Here is a 17895-nt window from a genome sequence, read left to right as displayed (position 1 = left end):
CAATATGGAACAACCGTAAGAGGATGACCCTCATCAGAGATTCTTCTTTTCTATAGAAGATAGGATTAAATAGCCTTATCAAAGCAAGCTGCTAGATGAACCTTATGAGATGGGTAATTTTACCGTTTTTGACCTACGGAAATGAAAGTTATATGTGGTTCATTCTAATAAGGCCAGGCCTGAGCTTACCATTCTAGTATGTACTAGAACCTTAGACAAAGACACAAGAGCATATTCTCCCATTAAAAGCTTATTTTCCCCTCCAATTAGTGTCCTGAAATCTGACAAGTCCCAATCAGTGTAGGATGGAAGAGATTATTTGAAACCAAATTTGAGCTAGCTTAAGTGAGAAAGAAAAAATAATTACAGGAAGGAAGCTGGAGAAGTTCACAGAAAATTAAGCTTCAGCAAGGGTATAAAGATGTCTGGGCCTCAAGAGCCATTCAAACCAAAGTTACCAGCTAGAATCTCTGTCTCTCATATATGTTTTTCTCTGAAATTTGCTTTATTCTTTCTTTCTCCCTGAGTAATATAGCAGTAGTGCGGGCACAGATAACTAGAGTTTTAAATTAGAATTGCAGTTGCTTAAAAGAGACTGGCTCACATTCATAGGCCCCAAATTCCAAGAACAGGACTCATTGGGCCAGGTATTCATTCCTGAGCCAGTTAACCATGGCCAGGTCATGAAGTGGCATAAGAACATGATGACTCCATGGAGAATTGAATGTAGCAAAGTTCCTGGAATAAAATAGATTGTGTTGAGCAAACAGTCTCATATATAACTACTATAGGATAAAGCACTGAAAGCAAAGCTCCCTCACAAAACCACCACTTGTCTTAAACCAAAAAAAACAAAAACGAAACTCTTTTTGTTTTTTTCACAATTATGCCATAGAACTTTCTTAACACTCTGTTGTCAGCTATCAGAACATTTTATGATACTTCATAAATCTATTAAAAACAATTAACAGGACATAATGTGGACTGTCATAAAGGAAAGTAAAAAGAAAAAGGTCTCATTGACAAAGTCACCAGCCTGTATGGTGCCATCGTACAGATTCCAAAAAGGCATCCTTTAATATAAGCTCTATTTTTTGGCTCATCTTTCTTCAGTCACTTGCCACTGCACAACTGTATATGGTGGTCCTACTCAGTATTATCATTTAACTGTTTGAAATAAGTGTCTCTGGGAATTGTTGAATGATACCTTCCCCCCAAAGAATATCGAGAACTGTGAAATAGTGGTGGAAGACACAAGATTCTTAGAGATAAAGACCCTAAGGACCCATTACGGCAATAGCAGTGGCCAGGGTAATATCATTTATATCAATCACTTCTTCAATCCCAAAGTCCCACATAAGAAAAGCCAGGTGATGCCTACACATGCAGTATAGAAGACTCCAGATTTTTGTAAAGGGCTTTTAGCAAATCTCTTTTGCCTTTGCCCCAGAAGAGAACACTGTCTGTAATTCTAGACTGCAAATAAATCTCTCTCCTACCCCAGAAGGTGGCATTTACCTCTGACTTTCAAAGGCTGTTTGGTGTACAGGCATCCTTGAAAAGAGTTTCAGGAGCAAAGTTGTTAATGCCTTCGCTAAGAAAACATGAAGAAATGTGAAACCTATAGAGAACTGTTCCCAAAATCAAGGAAAGAGGGTTGGTAGGGAAAATGTGCCATTTATGCCTTTTTTCTACAAGGGAACCAGATGGTAAATATTTTAGGCATTCCAGCCACTCAGCTTTTCCATTATAGAGTAAAAAATCAACCATAACAGTATGTAAAAGAATGAGTATGGCTGTGTTCCAGTAAAACTTTATAAAAGCAAGAAGCAGGCCATATCTGGCATGTGGGCTGTACAGTCACTACCCGTGGTACAAAAAAAAAAAATTAAATAGAAAATTCCCTAAATAAACAGTTCATAAGTTCTAAGTAACTTTTATGACAGTATATTGTTATAATTTTTCTATTTGTAGTTATTGTTGTTAATCTCTTTCTATGCCTAACTTCTAAGTTAAACCTGATGATAGGTATGTATATATAGGGTTCTGTACCATCCATGGTTTCAGGCATCTGAAGAACATCTTGTGACATATCCCCTGAGGTTAGAGGGACTATTATAGCTTGCTTGCCCCTGCTATACATATCTGTTGTGTTTAAGCTTGTAAATATCTGCTTTTTTTTTCCTTAAGCCCTGATTTTTACAGCCTACATCTAGGTAACTCTATAATCTTTTATCCTATTTAATATACAACCAAACTATTTATATCTATAATATCAATGATATCAGAAAACCCATTTACAAGTTTAGCATCTTAGAATATAAACAACTATAGATCTATGTTTCTGGAACCTAGGTATCTAGTCTGATATAAATATATTGAAGTAAGGTCTTGCTTTTCTGTCAGGATTAAATGTATTATATATGAAATTCTTGAAGGACTTATATAGTCCAGTGATGTTATTGAACAAAAAATCATCTATATAGTTATCTAGATATTGGAAAAAATTGGCTCAGTATGACTTGTATGAACTTAGGAAACATTTTCAACTAGTCCCTTTTTATAATTAAATAAGTACAGGTTGAGTATCCCTTATCTGAAATGCCTGCAACTGGAAGTGTTTCAGACTTTGGAGTTTTTTCAGATTTTGGAACATTTGTGTATACTTTATTGTTTTAGCATTTCTATCCAAAATCTGAAATTCTTCAAAATCCAAAATGCATCATATCAGCACTGAACAAGTTTCAGTTTTTAAAGCATTTGGGATTTAAGATTTTCAGATTAGGGATGCTCAACCTGTTAACACAGATTGCCATTTGTGATCCTATTTATTATGAAAGAAAAATAAGCCTGTCTATATTATTATAGATAACCTTTGAAGATTTTCAGGGAGGGCCTCTTTTAGACATGTATTCATTAGAGAATGTTCCTCACCTTGAACTTGATTGAGTGTGGAAGAATGAAGGCAGAAAATTGTACTGAAGTTTCTCTTCTTTTACACATGTCTTAAAATCTTTTTAAAACAATTATAATAAGGCTGTAGAACTTTGAGACTAGGTAGAAAAACAAAATAAATGTTTGGATTGTATGTTTAGGATTAGATGGGGAGAGAATTAATAAATTATCCAAGGCATGTTGATGGCTCTTAAGTGACTAAAGGCTTACCTTCTAAGCACCTTATATGGTATTTAGAATGCTAATTCCTGACTGCTTGTCCTGCTTTTCTCCAACTACTTATGCTAGTTCACTTTCAATTACTATAGCAAATACCTGAAGTAAATAAACTTTAAAAGAGGAAAGGCTTATCTGAGCTTAGTTTTTGAATTTTCATGCTAGGGAAGTACTCTACCCCAACCCAATAGTTAGACATTTCAACTTTCCAAAGAGCTTTCACTTCTAAGCTAATAATGTTCTCTACCTTGAATCAAAAATATTTTTAAAACTCTTCTGGTTTCAGTGCTCAAGAACTCTGCATTCTGTTATCATTATAAATTCTCAGGTGACAATTAGGGTAGCCCTAAATAACAGTCCTTAGCAGTGAACATTCAAAGATATGATGTCATCTAAACAAATAGACATAGAACAATATGTGTGTATGTGTGTATGTGTACACACAAATTCCACTGAAGCTATAAGAATCAACTTTAAATACAAGCCCTTAGCTGAATAATTATATTTTTCCTTATTACATGTTGATTCCCTTAATTAGATAATAAGCATATTGAAGACCCTGACCAGTTCTCCTTTCTATAGTGTCCCTGAGATGCAGTTGTTATTAAATCATTAAATGGAGTTGGTACAGATAGTTTACCTCTCTGAAAACTCATAAAATGTTGAGGTATATATAATCTGTGGAAAGAAAGCCAAAACTGTAATGTAAAAGGGAAGATGATTTGAAAGCTGGAGAGAAGCAAGTCAAAGTGGCACTACAGTTTAAATCTTAATTGTCCCTGAAAGCGCATTCATGTTGTAGAAGCTTGATGCTCAGCTTGTTGCTATTGGAAGGTGGAGGAAGGGTCCTGTAAGATATGGGGCCTAGTAGGAAGTTTTAGGTCTCTGAAGGAGTGCCTTTGAAGGGGACAGTAGCATGCTGCTTTCTTCCTGGATGCCTTGAGGCAGCAGCTTGCTGTACTTCCCACCCTCTGCCATGGATGATGCCTTGCCACAGACCAAAAAAATTGAAAAATAAAGCTTAACTGTTTTTATCATCAGAAAGCTAATGTAGACTGAATGATCCAGTTGCCTTGATACTTTATATAACTGAAATTTAACCTCAGACAGTTATTTATTATATTTTGCAAATAAACTCTTATAAAATTTTATAATGATTATTTTAAATTTCCCACATTTATAAGTTGATGTTTCTGAGAAAACCATGTTTAAATGATGCATAAAAGACATAATTTATCATTTTATATATATATGTATGTATATATATATATATATTCACACACACACATATATGATATTTAACTCTTGGATTGCTGTTGAATTTTAAGTTATTAATAATTACTAAGATTTTAACTTCATCAGATGTAAATGGCAAGGCTAACAAGCAACACTGAGGCTTTGGATGGAAAGACATCTACCACATGGTTTTATAATGGACAGCATTTCTTCATTTAATAATGCTGCATATGACTTTCATCAAAATGAGATGGAAGGAAGAATTTAAAAGAGTCTGATACTCAATAGAAAATAAGGAGATACTTAGTCAAGAAAATAGTGAGGAGGATCTTGGGTTGTGGTTCAGAAGTAGAGTGCTCTCCTAGCATGCATGAGGTATTGTGTCCACCCACAACTAAAAAAATAATGTTTTTTTAAAAAAGAAAATATTGAGGGGATGGGGAAATGAGGAAAGATTTTTTTACCAAATAGAAAATAAAACAATATAGTCTAGGTATAACAGATCAATCAAGGCTCAGGAATGTCCCCTAGGACATAAATAGAATTTTTGCATTTACATTTACAAATCATTTAAGAAAGGCTATTAATTAGATCATATAGGGACAATTGCTTAAATATTTGGAGAAAAATAAATGTAGAGTTGATATACCTAAAACATTCCACTTGAGTTAAAAACTGAAACCTTGCAGGGTAGGGTTGTAGCTAAGTGATTGAGCACTTGCCTCACATGTGTGAGCCACTGGGTTCGATCCTCAGCACCACATTAAAAAAATAAATAAAATAAAAATATTGTGTCCATCTACAACTAAGAAAATATCTTTTTAAAAATCTGTAACCTTGGAAGGTCTAGAGGAAAGTATAAATGAAGGGGGAGCATGGGAGGAATAGATGAACTCTAGATAAGGCAGAAGGGTGGGAAGGGAAGGGAGGGAGCATGGCATTAGAAATGATGGTGGAATGTGATGGACATTATTATCCAAAGTACATGTATGAAGACATGAATTGGTGTGAATGTACTTTGTATATACAAATGTACAGAGATATGAAAAATTGTGTTCTGTTTGTTTAATAAGAATTGTAATGTATCCCGCTATCATATATAAATAAAAAATTAATAAAATATATTAACTGATCTCAAAGTAGGAGAGGTTTTTGGGGGCTTTTTTGTTTGTTTGTTTGTTTAAAGCATTGAAGAAGAGACCTCTGTAAACTGGAGGCCATGTTCTTCAGTCTATAGTGAAAGAAATTCAAGGTGAAAAATTATTCAAGGAGTCAGAATCAGAAACAAAGGTACACTAAGGTTATTATTGAAATTTGATACCAACTTATAGTTGAAACCTCCAAGAAAACCAACTATCAGACAATTAAAATGAATGACAAAGTTAGCTAGAAGCCATCTATGGAGTATCTAGGGGAAAATGCTAACAATTGTTTTTGAAAAGAATATATTTACGTAACTGAGGTGATATTCTTATTGTATTGTCAAAATAGTTTAATACATGCCTGCAGATTATAGAAAATTTTAATACTATTTTAAAGGTACTTTACAGTTTTATATCATTTCTAGTATCTATGTATGTGATACCCTGCTGATATTTGTTATTGTGCTTTATATGATACTTTAGGGAAATCAGAAGTTAAATGTCACAAATGCTTTCTTGTTTTCTAAAAGAATTAATAACTATATTTACTAATTCATCTTTTAATTTCTTTTTTTCATGTGCAACAGGTCGGTACTCCTGTCTTCGTACCAGGGAAAACTCATGTGCTACTTCATCGAATGAGTGGAAAAGGACTGGCTGCCAATTATTTCTTTCCAAGACAACCGTGCATTTTTGGTGATAAGATGGTCTCTGTACAAATAACTCTGAATAATACTTCTGATCGAAAGATAGAAAATATCCACATAGGGGAAAAAAAACTTCCTGTAGGCATGCAAATGCATGTTTTTCATCCAATAGGTAAATATTAATTCTTGTTTAAAATTATATTTGATAACTTTTCATTTTTAAAGTAAATATTTTTAATTTAAAAAGTAAAATAAATTATTTTATTGACTATTAGCATATTTAGGGTCCCCCTCCTTTTTGGGACATGGTGCTAGTGATCAAACCCAGGGCCTGGTGTATACTAGGCAAGTGCCCTATTATTGAGCTATATCCCAGCCCTGTTTTCCCTTTTTAAACTGTATTTATCATAGAAGAGAAATATATTTCTTTGCCCTTAGTGAATCAGGTCCCAGCAATAGTAATACTCATAGTGATGAAAGGATGGGTCTGCAGAATCAAAATTGCCATCCCTCTTTACCTATCTGAGTCACCTTCTACCACCTCTCCTCCTGATCAGCATCATTCCCTCCATGATTTTAGGTGTCTTATTGTGCATTAAAAGCAAGAAAATCAGTTTGACTTTTTGAATATAATTCCTTCCATATCTCAAAGACCCTTTCCTGTTTCCTTTCACATACCATAAATTGAAAAATGAAGGGAGCAGAAATGGAGAGGCTATTCACTCTGCTGCTCGTCTTCCTGTCCATGTATAGAATATAGAACAGCACATAGTATAGCATTGCATTTATCCACAACATGTTTTTAAATATTTTTAGCCTGTTGTCTCCATTTATAAACAAGATATTTTTATATTTGAAAAGCGTAAGAGGAATCTCTCTCTCTTGGAAGACAGCATAGATACAACAGTTTTGGTCCTTGGTTGTTGCATGCAACAGCCAGCTGGTGCTGAGCAGCAGCCATCCTCAAAAGCAGATGTGCTTTCCAGGTTGCCCCAGTGATCAGCTGAGCATCAGCAGCCACTAGTTATCCCCTTGTGGTTTTTTAAGTATTTTGCCAAAAATATACCCTTAAAAATTCAATTTAATTGTATGTCTTTGAGTTTAAAATGGTGGAATATTTAGAATGCCTAACTCTGCTCTATTTTTTAAGTAGAAACAGTCCTAAAGTGTTGTTGGGGGAAGCCTCAAGCAAAATCTCAGTTGAAGTGATACAAGATTGTGTCATTGAATCCTTGAAAAGTTAATATCAGATAGCTCCTTTTTATAATAGTTTAGGTGAGCAATGCCCTTTGGCCAGTATGAACTCAAGTTTTATAATTGTATCTTCATTACTAATTATTTTCCATAACTATTCCATTTTTCTTCATCTGAGCTCTGATATTGCTAAATTCTTTCCTATAATTTTTAGGAGTCATTTAGTAAAGTCATTTTTTTGTTAATGTTATATTTTTCACAAAGGAATAAAACAATTCCTAATAGATAAATCCTGGTAGACTTTTGTAAGCAAAAAACAGAAGAGTTGATTTCAGAATACACTTAATGCCATTTTAAAATATGTTGACAAATTAAGACACAATTTAAAGAATGCAGATATCCTAACTTTTATAGAAGCATTGTGAAGTTAGTATATTGCCAAGGAATTATAGAATATACCAATTTGTGACCTTTTTATGCTTTTCTTCGCTAGTTTAGTTTTAGAAGTGTCAAACAGCTGATATATGAATTGTCTGAAGGTTGAAAATGTTATCCAAAGGTTAAAACAGTAGAACAGTATTAATGTTTCCTTGGGATGGCATAATGAGTTGATGAGTTGACCTTTTATTGGCCTATGTAGAATAGAAGAAATAAATATAATAAATTTCATGGTATGACCTTAACACAGAAATAAAATATGAATACATACACACACACACACACACACACACACACACACACACCATTGTCTCAGTAACAGTTATAAGCTTTCTTTTCCATTATTAGGAAAATTTGTGTGATTGTAATGTTTCCTTCATTTTGTCGGCATTTGTTGAATGAATATCTTTTTAAGACAGAGAGTTCTTTCCTATGTAGTATTTATTTGTGTATAATACCACCTAGACTTTATTGCCAACAGAGTACAGAAGAATTCCAGAGTATGATATACCTAAATTAGTGCCCTCCAAGGTTCTTAAGAATGCAACAAAAAACAAATGCTGTTTATGAAATAAGGGAGGCACGGTGTTTCATCATGAAGCATGTATGCACATGTTAAAAGATCAGCAGGTTTCTTGTTTGTCACTGCTCAGCCTTGTTTTTGTCTGTAATATATGATGGCTTCTTTTAGATCTTGCTCTGCCTGCAGCATGAAACTGGATTTCTTGCATGAATAGTAAGAAAAATGTAGCATTTTTCCCAATGAGACCAAGTATATTGGAGATTAACTAAGAATAGCCTTAGTCCATTGGTGCTGTATTCAGTGATTTTATATTAAAAGTTGACAAATTTGCATTCAGTGAAGATTTCACTAGTTACTATACAACTGTCACATCATAGTAGGTGATATCCTATGTGGTTTCATTTTTCATTATGAATGGTGTGATACATAGTGTTTTGCAGCCATTTTTACACAGCCATCTGAAATATATAGTGGCAATCCAGAAGCACTAACCAAATACAGTCATCTAATTGGGTAAGCTTTCCCATTTTAGTAGGCTCCAAATATTATAAAAATCCATTATATGAATAATTTTATGCTGATCATTTTGCTCTTGAAGCGTTCATATAATAAAACATGCCATTGATCATGAACTGTCCTCCAGAATTAGCATGGTACTAAACTCACAGTTAATTATCTTAAGACTGAAGACAGTATCAAACAGTGTCAAAGAGCTCTCAACATGGCATCTCGAGAGCTGTCACTTTGTCAAATGAAATACAAGAATACATGATGTAGAAAGATCTAAATCATGAATGCTATCTTGTTTTAGAGATGAGGACGTTTGCTACCAATGTGCTATCAGACACAAACAAGACCAAACCCTGGTAATATAACGTAGAGGAAATATGAAGAATCCACTAAAGAATAACCTTAGGACTGACAATGTAGCTCAGAGGTAAAATGCTTGTTTTGCAAGTTTGAGGCCCATTCTGTCTCTAGCATGAACGAGGCTGGGGGAGTAGCCTTGAGCAATGAGACTGACAGAGATATGAACTGATAAATGACAGCACATAGCTCTTGGAGACATGGAAATGTCAGGAAGAGATGGGTTTGTGAACCAAATAGATGTAATGTTATACATATTTTTTTAACCCTACAGATAAAGCCCATTTGCCAAAAATTTAGGCAGCAAATCTTATACTTGAGTAGCAAACTGGCAAATGTTAGGTTTATAAGCAATCAAAAATCAAACCAAAATCCAGCAAACCAACATACATACCACTGAGCAAACCAATAATATTTTTAAATCACTGTCAAACAAGTGTCGTCTTAGCATACCTAGTCTTCAATGAGTCTATGAGGTATAAACACAATTTTTAATACATCAGGCTTATTGGATTATTCTTTTTGTTCTATCTGTACCATCATCTCTGTCCATGATTAGTATTAAATGGAAGACATATTTACCAACAAGCCTGGGATCATCACAGTCTACTGAATTTGACAAGTTGTATACAGAATAGATAAAGCTAAATATGAGATTATCGTACAATATGGTTAAAGCCATATGAAGACTCCGAGAAAAGCAGAAATCAAAAGTGGATGGCTTCTATTTAAATATATGTATTATATACATGAATATAGATATCAAAGCTGCTCCCAATTAGTCTAAGGTTTAGCCTGGAATCATAAGAAGAATGGAGTTTTTATTGTTGTCTTATGTTTTATTATTGTGAACTGAAAAAAATACATATATTTGGTGTAGTTATTTCCCATACTTTAGGTTAGTTGAAACTTCAGATATTCCATTTGTATAAAATGATATTTTATTATCTGTTTTGTCAATATAATGAAACCTGCCATTGAATTTTCTTTCAATAATTTTTTGAATAATGCAATTAGACTTGTTTTAGTTTCAAATAATGCCAGTCTCTTGGCTAATTTCTGAATGCATCTTAATTTCTTTCAACTTTCCTTTTATTTGCATTTTTAACTTTCTGATTTTTTTTCAATTGAAAATTGGGAACATTGTTTAAAATTTACTTTTTACGTCTAGAACAAACATTCTCTAGTTTTAAGTGCATAATTGTTTTTATTAGTACATATTAATTATACAGAATAGTGGGTCCCATAGTGGCATAAATGCATAATCTTAATAATCTCCAAAAGTCTACTATGGCTGTTTCAAACAGGAATACTTTGATTTCCTTCTCACTTTCAGTGCCTATAAGGACAATTTGATAAAACATGAAATTTCTCAGGAAGTGACGTGCTTCTGAAACAAATAGATGTAATATGTGAATTGGAGGATGTGCAGAATTAAGTTATGAAAAGAAATATACCTTCAAGCAGAATAGTGAGGTTATAATTTCCTTTAATATTCTTACTTTGAAATTTTTTTATAAGACATCATTAAATTTCACTATTTTAACCAAATTACATAACATTACATAAAATTCAGTATTTAGTTTGTCTCTTTTTCACATCCCTGTTTTCATGTCTAAATTATCTTATTTCCTAGACTCTCTGGAGCCTGAGGGATCCATTACTGTTTCAATGGGTATTGACTTTTGTGATTCTACACAGACTGCCAGTTTCCAGTTGTGGTAAGTTCAATTGTTCTTCTGTTTTTTATATTACCTGTAAAGGATAGCAGATCCAAAGCTAGCTTTCAACAGATTTTTTCCGTGAGACTGAAAACATTTAAACAAATGTGTTTTTTCTTTGACGTTGTTTTTCTTTGTCATGGAGTAGTTGAACAAATTGTGTGCAGTGTGGGTTAAAGATAACCATTATTTCTTACATACCTAACCATTATAGTCTGCCATATATGTAATTGAAATTCATGCTTTGTTAGAGAAAGAAGTGACTACTAAATAATTTTTTTTTACTTATTTTGATCCTATAGTTTTGGAAAAGTCAAGAGAAATTTAAATTTTAATGATATTATTGCATAGACAGAGAAGTTACCTTTTGAGACAGTGTGTCATTTTGAAATATATTGAGCTTCTTAGGTATTTATTGATTCCAAACCCATATATTTTCTCCTTTTTACACTAATTTTTAAACTGTTTCTGATAAAAATCAAACAGAAGAACAGTTGGCAAAATTTCCATAGCTGAATACTTTTCAAAATAGTTTTTTCAGATTAGATTTTATTGTTGTTATTGTTTTCATATGTTTTATACATTTCTGAAAAATTCAGAGTTCATTAGCAAATTAGTACAATGATGTTATATACATGCATCTTGAAGAATTATCTTTGAATTTCTTTATTTTATGTTTCTGTGATATAGGATAGGATTTATTATTTTGTTTTGAGTTGAAGTTGCTTTGTTTTTATCCTAGAAAGAACTGAGATGTTTTATTTATCAGAATTTTAGTCAGCTTAGAAAATAATTTGTTATTGAAAATCTCCAAGTTTAAGACAAAGACATTTTAAAATAAATTCATAGATTAAATATATGAAACCTTCATTTTCACATACCTTTTCAATTTATCAGTAATTCAGGCCTAGTGTTATACCTTTTATTGCAGAGACCCTGCAGTGATGAATATAAGCATTGTAGCATAACACATTGATTTTATGCAGATCATCACCTTTATGTTTTGGGAGGTCTGCTATATTAGTGATATATAAAAACTGATTACTTTTCCCAACATTGCCTAGTAATTGTTTATTATTTTTCTATTAGACAAACAACACAGATCAATATTACTGAACACCAGACTATGAGTAACATCACTCTAAATAGATTTGCCTCCAACACCAGAGGTATATTCATTTTAATGATTTGGACAATGTGAGCTCAATGACAAAGCTCATGTACCAAGTTAGACCAAAATTAAAAACTAAAAAATTCCTTTATCTTATTAATTTATACAAAAAAACTTTTAATTTCTATATAATTAGGTAGGTTCTTATTTTTCAATATTTTTATTACAAACTCTTTCTTTGTAGTCTGATAGGCAGGATACACATTTTTGTTTTACACAATTAATATTTTGTCTTACATAATTAAGACTCTTTAGAAATAAATATGCAGATAGTGTTTGACTTTTAGTTCAGGGAGTATATGTGAGTAATTTTTCTCAATTTCTCTTAATTTTAGGAAAATGATAAATTTATTTTCTATATAAAATATCCTTAGCTTTTAGAAGCTCTTACATTAATATGTTTTTTGACTGTGAAAGTATAAATTAGTTATTTATTCTAGATTTTATTAAACACAAAAGCATGCTAGATCAAAAATAATTTTTTGTGTGTTCCAAAAAGAGCACTTTGTCTTGCATCAAATGTAATTGATCCTGAAGCAGTGTAATCACAATTACTCACTTTCTTAATTGGCCTGCCCAAAATCAGAAAATGGAAACCGATCGACAGTGTTTAAATCAATAGCTTCATAGTAGTGCTAGTGGGGGTAGGGAGATAGTGGTAATGGGTAGATCAATTGGTCTTAGGTGCCAATCACTGACTGTGCCTTTTGCATAGTAAATAGCACTTTTTGTTTAGTGATGTGCTGTATTAGTCTTGGTAGTTCAATAAAAAGAAAAAAGGCAAGAAAGGCTGATATTGAATTTTTTCCTTGAAATACATTATAAAAATCAATACATAAAATTATGGGTAATAAGAGCATATTTGATAAGAAGCCTTCAAAAATGTTGAGAACATGGACTTTCAGGTACTCGTCTTACAAGAGTAAAATGATCCTACTTTACTCTAGATTATTTCTTTATCATTATGGTTATTCAGGTAGAGAAAACTATTATTTATAGTTATATAGTTTTATGGATACTTGATAAGCATTAATGTCTCCTTTGTTTTGCATTTTAAGTGGTCATCAAATTAAATTCTAGATTAAATTTATGAGATTGAAAATGCATATAATAGACATAAATATATCTTTCCAAAAGCCAACACAATATATAAACAGTTCCCCGTCCTTGTATGATATGTTAACCAGTATGAGAAATAATATAGGATGGCTTAAATTAGAGGACTGAGCATTTGCATTCACTCTTTTGTTCAAAAATCAATTAAAAATACAGAAAACATATTTTTTGAAAGAGAAAAGAGAACTAAAAAATAACAAAGAGTATTAATAGCTGATGAAAAATTGTGAAGAATTATTGACAGAAAGCAAATGGGAAAAAGACAATAATAGAAAATAAAAACCACAGGACAAAACATTCATGGGAGTAAACCACTGTAATGGTAAGAACATATATGTCAAAATATCAAGCACAAAGTGAATCAGTGTAAAAAAAAAATTAAGTGTCTTAAAGTAGTCAAGAGAAAATTAAAGACCTACTTTCAACCCTCAGTTCCCCAAAATTACCACTAGTATCAGACAATATGCACATTTAATTTGAGGCCTAAAAATAGCACTGTAAAGAAAATGAACAGCTTGCTGGTGGGGAAGGATTTCTGGTGTAGACATGGAGACCTAAGAGAGCAGCAGCAAGGTTTGAGTGTATAAAGGAGGCAGGATCCTCAGAGTTGAAATGAAATGCAGTTGAAGCAGGTTATATTCTCAAATATTCTACCACTAAATTAAATCCAGTCTTAATGTTTGTTGGGGGACAGGGAGAATTAATCTTTTCCTACTTGCTTCCCACCTTCATGTCCATGTAATTGATCAGTATTTCATGCACTTAAAATTAACACTCTATTCACTCCCAACCCTGGGAAGAGACTAGATTCTATAGTAATAGTAGACTGATATTTGTCAATGACTTGCAGTGTGCCCGACACTATTCTCACACTTGTAATTATATGTCAGTTTGTCTAATTTAATTCTAAAAGTGGTATTACTACACCCCCATTTTACAGATGAGTAAACTGAGGCACAAAAATATTAAGAAATTGACCTAAAATTTCATAGCTAATAGATAGTAGAATTTCCTTGTGTGCTAAATAAGTTCTGTCCTTCATTGCATATGTTATTGGACAGTTTAGTATGACCAAACCTTTGAAGGAAAGCAGCAACTTGAAAGAAAAGGTTCAAAGAGATACTGACTATGAAGGCAGAAAATGATTTAAAAAATTATTTAAAAAAGTGAAAAGGTTTCTCTAAAAATCATAATATGTAGTTCAAGAGAACACTAAATTCAAAAGCAAGAACATACTTCTTGCCATGAAAAATAAACAATTAGAAATTTTTAAAAGCATTCTTGGCAATTTAAAAATATAATGTCAAAAGAAATCCAGTACATACATAATAGAGTAGATACAGCTGAATACTGATTTTGCATTCTGGAAGAGAGAGTCAAGGAAATCAACTGTAATAGAAAGCAAAAAGACAAAGAGATGACAAATAACAAAGATTAAAAGGATCAATTCATCTGATAAGGAGAACTGGAAGGAAGAAAAAAGAAACAATTAAAAAGAAATAAATTATAGAAAAACATTTTCTCAAGCAAAAGAAATCTCAGACTTTCAGCTTAAAGGGGGCCACTCAAGGCCAAATAGGATGATTGTGAAAGACTATCGAAAAGACTCCATCCTATTGAAGTTTTTGATAAGAAGAAAACTATCCTAATGTCTTCCAGGGTATAGAATAAAGCAGCTCTCCTAAGAAGGAACAAGGAGAATGGAATAAGATTTCTCATCAGTACTCTCGTCAGTTCTGGAAGCCACAAGGAAAAGGACATGACCTTTAAAAATTTGAGTATAGCAAATAGACATTTTTCAGACAAGCAAAGATTCTATCAGTTTACCACCTACAAACCCTTTGTGTAAAGATTGCTTAAAGAAATATTGGAAAGAAGTTTTTTTTTAATCTTAGAAAAAGACAATAAAAGAACGAAGTGGGTCAGGAATTCTGCCTATAAGAATAGTTGTTGACACAATAATATGAAAAATAAATATTAATTGCAAACTGGAACCAAAATCTCAATGAGGCCAAGAGTGAGAAGGAATGATGGTTTCCCAGTGCTGGTCATGCTCAGCAAGAGGATCGGCTAATGGCAGAAATAAATTTAGATATGGTTTAAAATATTAAGTATAATCACTGAAATAATCAAAATATGATGTATGATAATTTCCAATCAACTAAATGGAGGGAGAAAAGGAATTAAAATTGATAAGCTTAACTAAATTGGAGAGGGGGAAAGGCATGGTAAATAGAAAACTAAATAAAATATCTGGCAGGAACCATTAAAAAACACACACACACATTCAAGTTTTCTCAATTCATGTCAGTGAGTTAAATTCCACTTACATCAAACAAGTAAAAAATAGAATTCAGCAATTCTGCTTGTAAGAACCCTGCCTAAAAAAGAATAACACAGAATAGTTGAAAATAGAAAGATGAAATATATGTGTGTTTATCAAATAGATGTGCTAAAATTAGAAAAAAAATGATTGAAATATTCCCTGTTCATTGCAATACACCAAGAAAATATAACAGTTATAAACCTTTAAACTACTTAGCTTCCTAACTTATAAAGCAGAATTTAATATAAATATTAAGAGAAATTGACAGAAGCATGGTCATGGTATATGTTTAACACACATATTAGAAACTGACAAATCACAGAGAAAGACTAGATTGGCCAGCACACAGACAGTGGTAGATACAAAATTTTAATAATTTAGTTATCAATTTTTATCTAGGATGTTTGTGTTTACAAAGAATTCCTTGTTTGCTGAGTTATGGGGAAAAACATTTTAAAAAGCACTTATAGGTTGTACAAAATTTTACACACACACACACACACACACACAGAATTAATCATTAAAGAGAAGATACAGCCTCTGGGGTTGTGGCTCAGTGGTAGGTAGAGTGCTTGCCTACCATGTGTGAGGTACTGGGTTCAATCCTCAGCACCATATAAAAATAAATAAAGGTATTATGTCTATCTGCAACTAAAAATATATACATATATTTTTTTTAAAAAAAAAAGTAGAAACCAAGATTTAAATGGAGAAAGGCAGCAAAAATAAATCTTGATTACAAAATAATGCTGTGGGAACTGGGGTTGTAGCTCAGTGGTAGAGCACTTGCCTAGCATGTGTGAGGCACTGGGTTCAAGTCTCAGCACCATATATATATAAATAAAATAAAGATCTCTTGACAACTAAAAAAATTGAAAAAAATTTTTAAATGTTGTATATAATTCTATGACAAAATTACAATATTTAGATGAAACTAATGATTTCTTAGAAAACTATAAATTAGGAATAAAGCAAAGAGAATCTGTATCATTTAAACTTTTCTAGATAACAAAGGAAAAAGAAGGAAATTATCCCATGTCAATTTTGTAAGTCTGTGTTCCCAATTTTAAAACCCAAAAGAATAACACATAAATGTGCACATCTTGGGTTGGTGAACTTAAATGACATTTGAGCCATACACGTTGAGCCATGACCACATGAACTATATGAAGCATCCTCTTTTAAGTTGCAAAAGCAGAACAGGGATATCTACTCTCAAAACTGTATTTCACATTATAATGGAAGTTCTAGTCAGTACAGAAAGACAAGTACAAGTAGTATTAATCCCACAAGGGGAGAGACAAATTATAATATTTATTTAATATAATTATTAACTAGTTTTAGAACTCATTTAAACTAATAAGTTTTATTTTTTTTAATGTTTTGTAGTTGTAGATGGACAAAATGTCTTTATTTTATTTGTTTATTATTATGTGGTGCTGAGGATCGTACCCAGAGCCATGCTAGGTAAGCACTCTGCCACTGAGGTACAGTCCCAGCCCCTAAACTAATGAGTTTTAAAAGTTGGTACAGTGGGGTGTGGTGGCACATGCCTGTAATCCCAGTGACTTGGGAGGATGAGACAGGAGGATCAAAGCCAGCCTCAGCAATGGTGAGGCCCTAAGCAAATCAGTGAGACCCTGTCTCTAAATAAAATACAAATAGGGCTGAGGATGTGGCTCTGTGGTCTAGTGCCCCTGAGTTCAATTTCCAGTACCTTAAAAATAATAATAAAAAAAATTTTTTTTAAATTTTTTTTAACACTTATTTTTTATTTTTCGGTGGACACAACGTCTTTGTTTATATGTGGTGCTGAGGATTGAACCTGGGCCGCACGCATGCCAGGCGAGTGCGCTACCGCTTGAGCCACATCCCCAGCCCCAATAAAAAATTTTTTAAAAAAGTTGATACAAAAACCTATGTGGAGGTTGGGGAGAACCCCAAAACTTCTCTAAAATCTATAAAAGCAGATATAAATAAAATATAAAGAAATAGAAATAAAATAAGAAATATACTATGGTCTTAAATGGGACAAAGTCTTCTCCCTCAAGTTAATTATTAAATTTCTTACAATTCTAATCCAAATTCCAGTAGGCCTTTTCAAGAAACTTGAAGAACAGTATTTCTGGGCTGGGGGTCTCCTTAGTGGCAGAGTACTTGCCTAGTATGCACTGAGTCCTGGGCTTACTCCCTAGCAGCGCAAAAAACAGCAGAGGATGAAGGGCAGAAAGAAAGAGAGGTCTGTCGCTATAATAATTTTTAAATATTCCTTAAGGCCACAAGAATATTTTCATTGATACTGTTAGTACTGGCACAGTGAAACAAAATAGAGAATTTAGAAAT

At 32.7% G+C, this 17895-nt stretch overlaps 1 protein-coding gene across 2 annotated transcripts in view; it reads left to right on the top strand.

The window, feature by feature from the left end:
• Nucleotides 1–17895, top strand: part of Ap3b1 (adaptor related protein complex 3 subunit beta 1) — a 239841-nt gene that overhangs the window by 200642 nt on the left and 21304 nt on the right. For both annotated transcript variants that reach the window (XM_005328985.4, XM_040271866.2), the window contains exons 23-24: nt 6137–6368; nt 10855–10939. In XM_005328985.4, coding sequence (XP_005329042.1) covers nt 6137–6368; nt 10855–10939 — 317 coding nt within the window. The remainder of the gene's footprint in view (nt 1–6136; nt 6369–10854; nt 10940–17895) is intronic.

The sequence above is a fragment of the Ictidomys tridecemlineatus genome, chromosome 1 (genome assembly GCF_052094955.1).
Source record: "Ictidomys tridecemlineatus isolate mIctTri1 chromosome 1, mIctTri1.hap1, whole genome shotgun sequence".
Classification (NCBI taxonomy): Eukaryota; Metazoa; Chordata; class Mammalia; order Rodentia; family Sciuridae; genus Ictidomys; species Ictidomys tridecemlineatus.
Note: the sequence above shows the minus strand (reverse complement) of the source record. Positions and strands in the feature narration are given on the sequence as shown.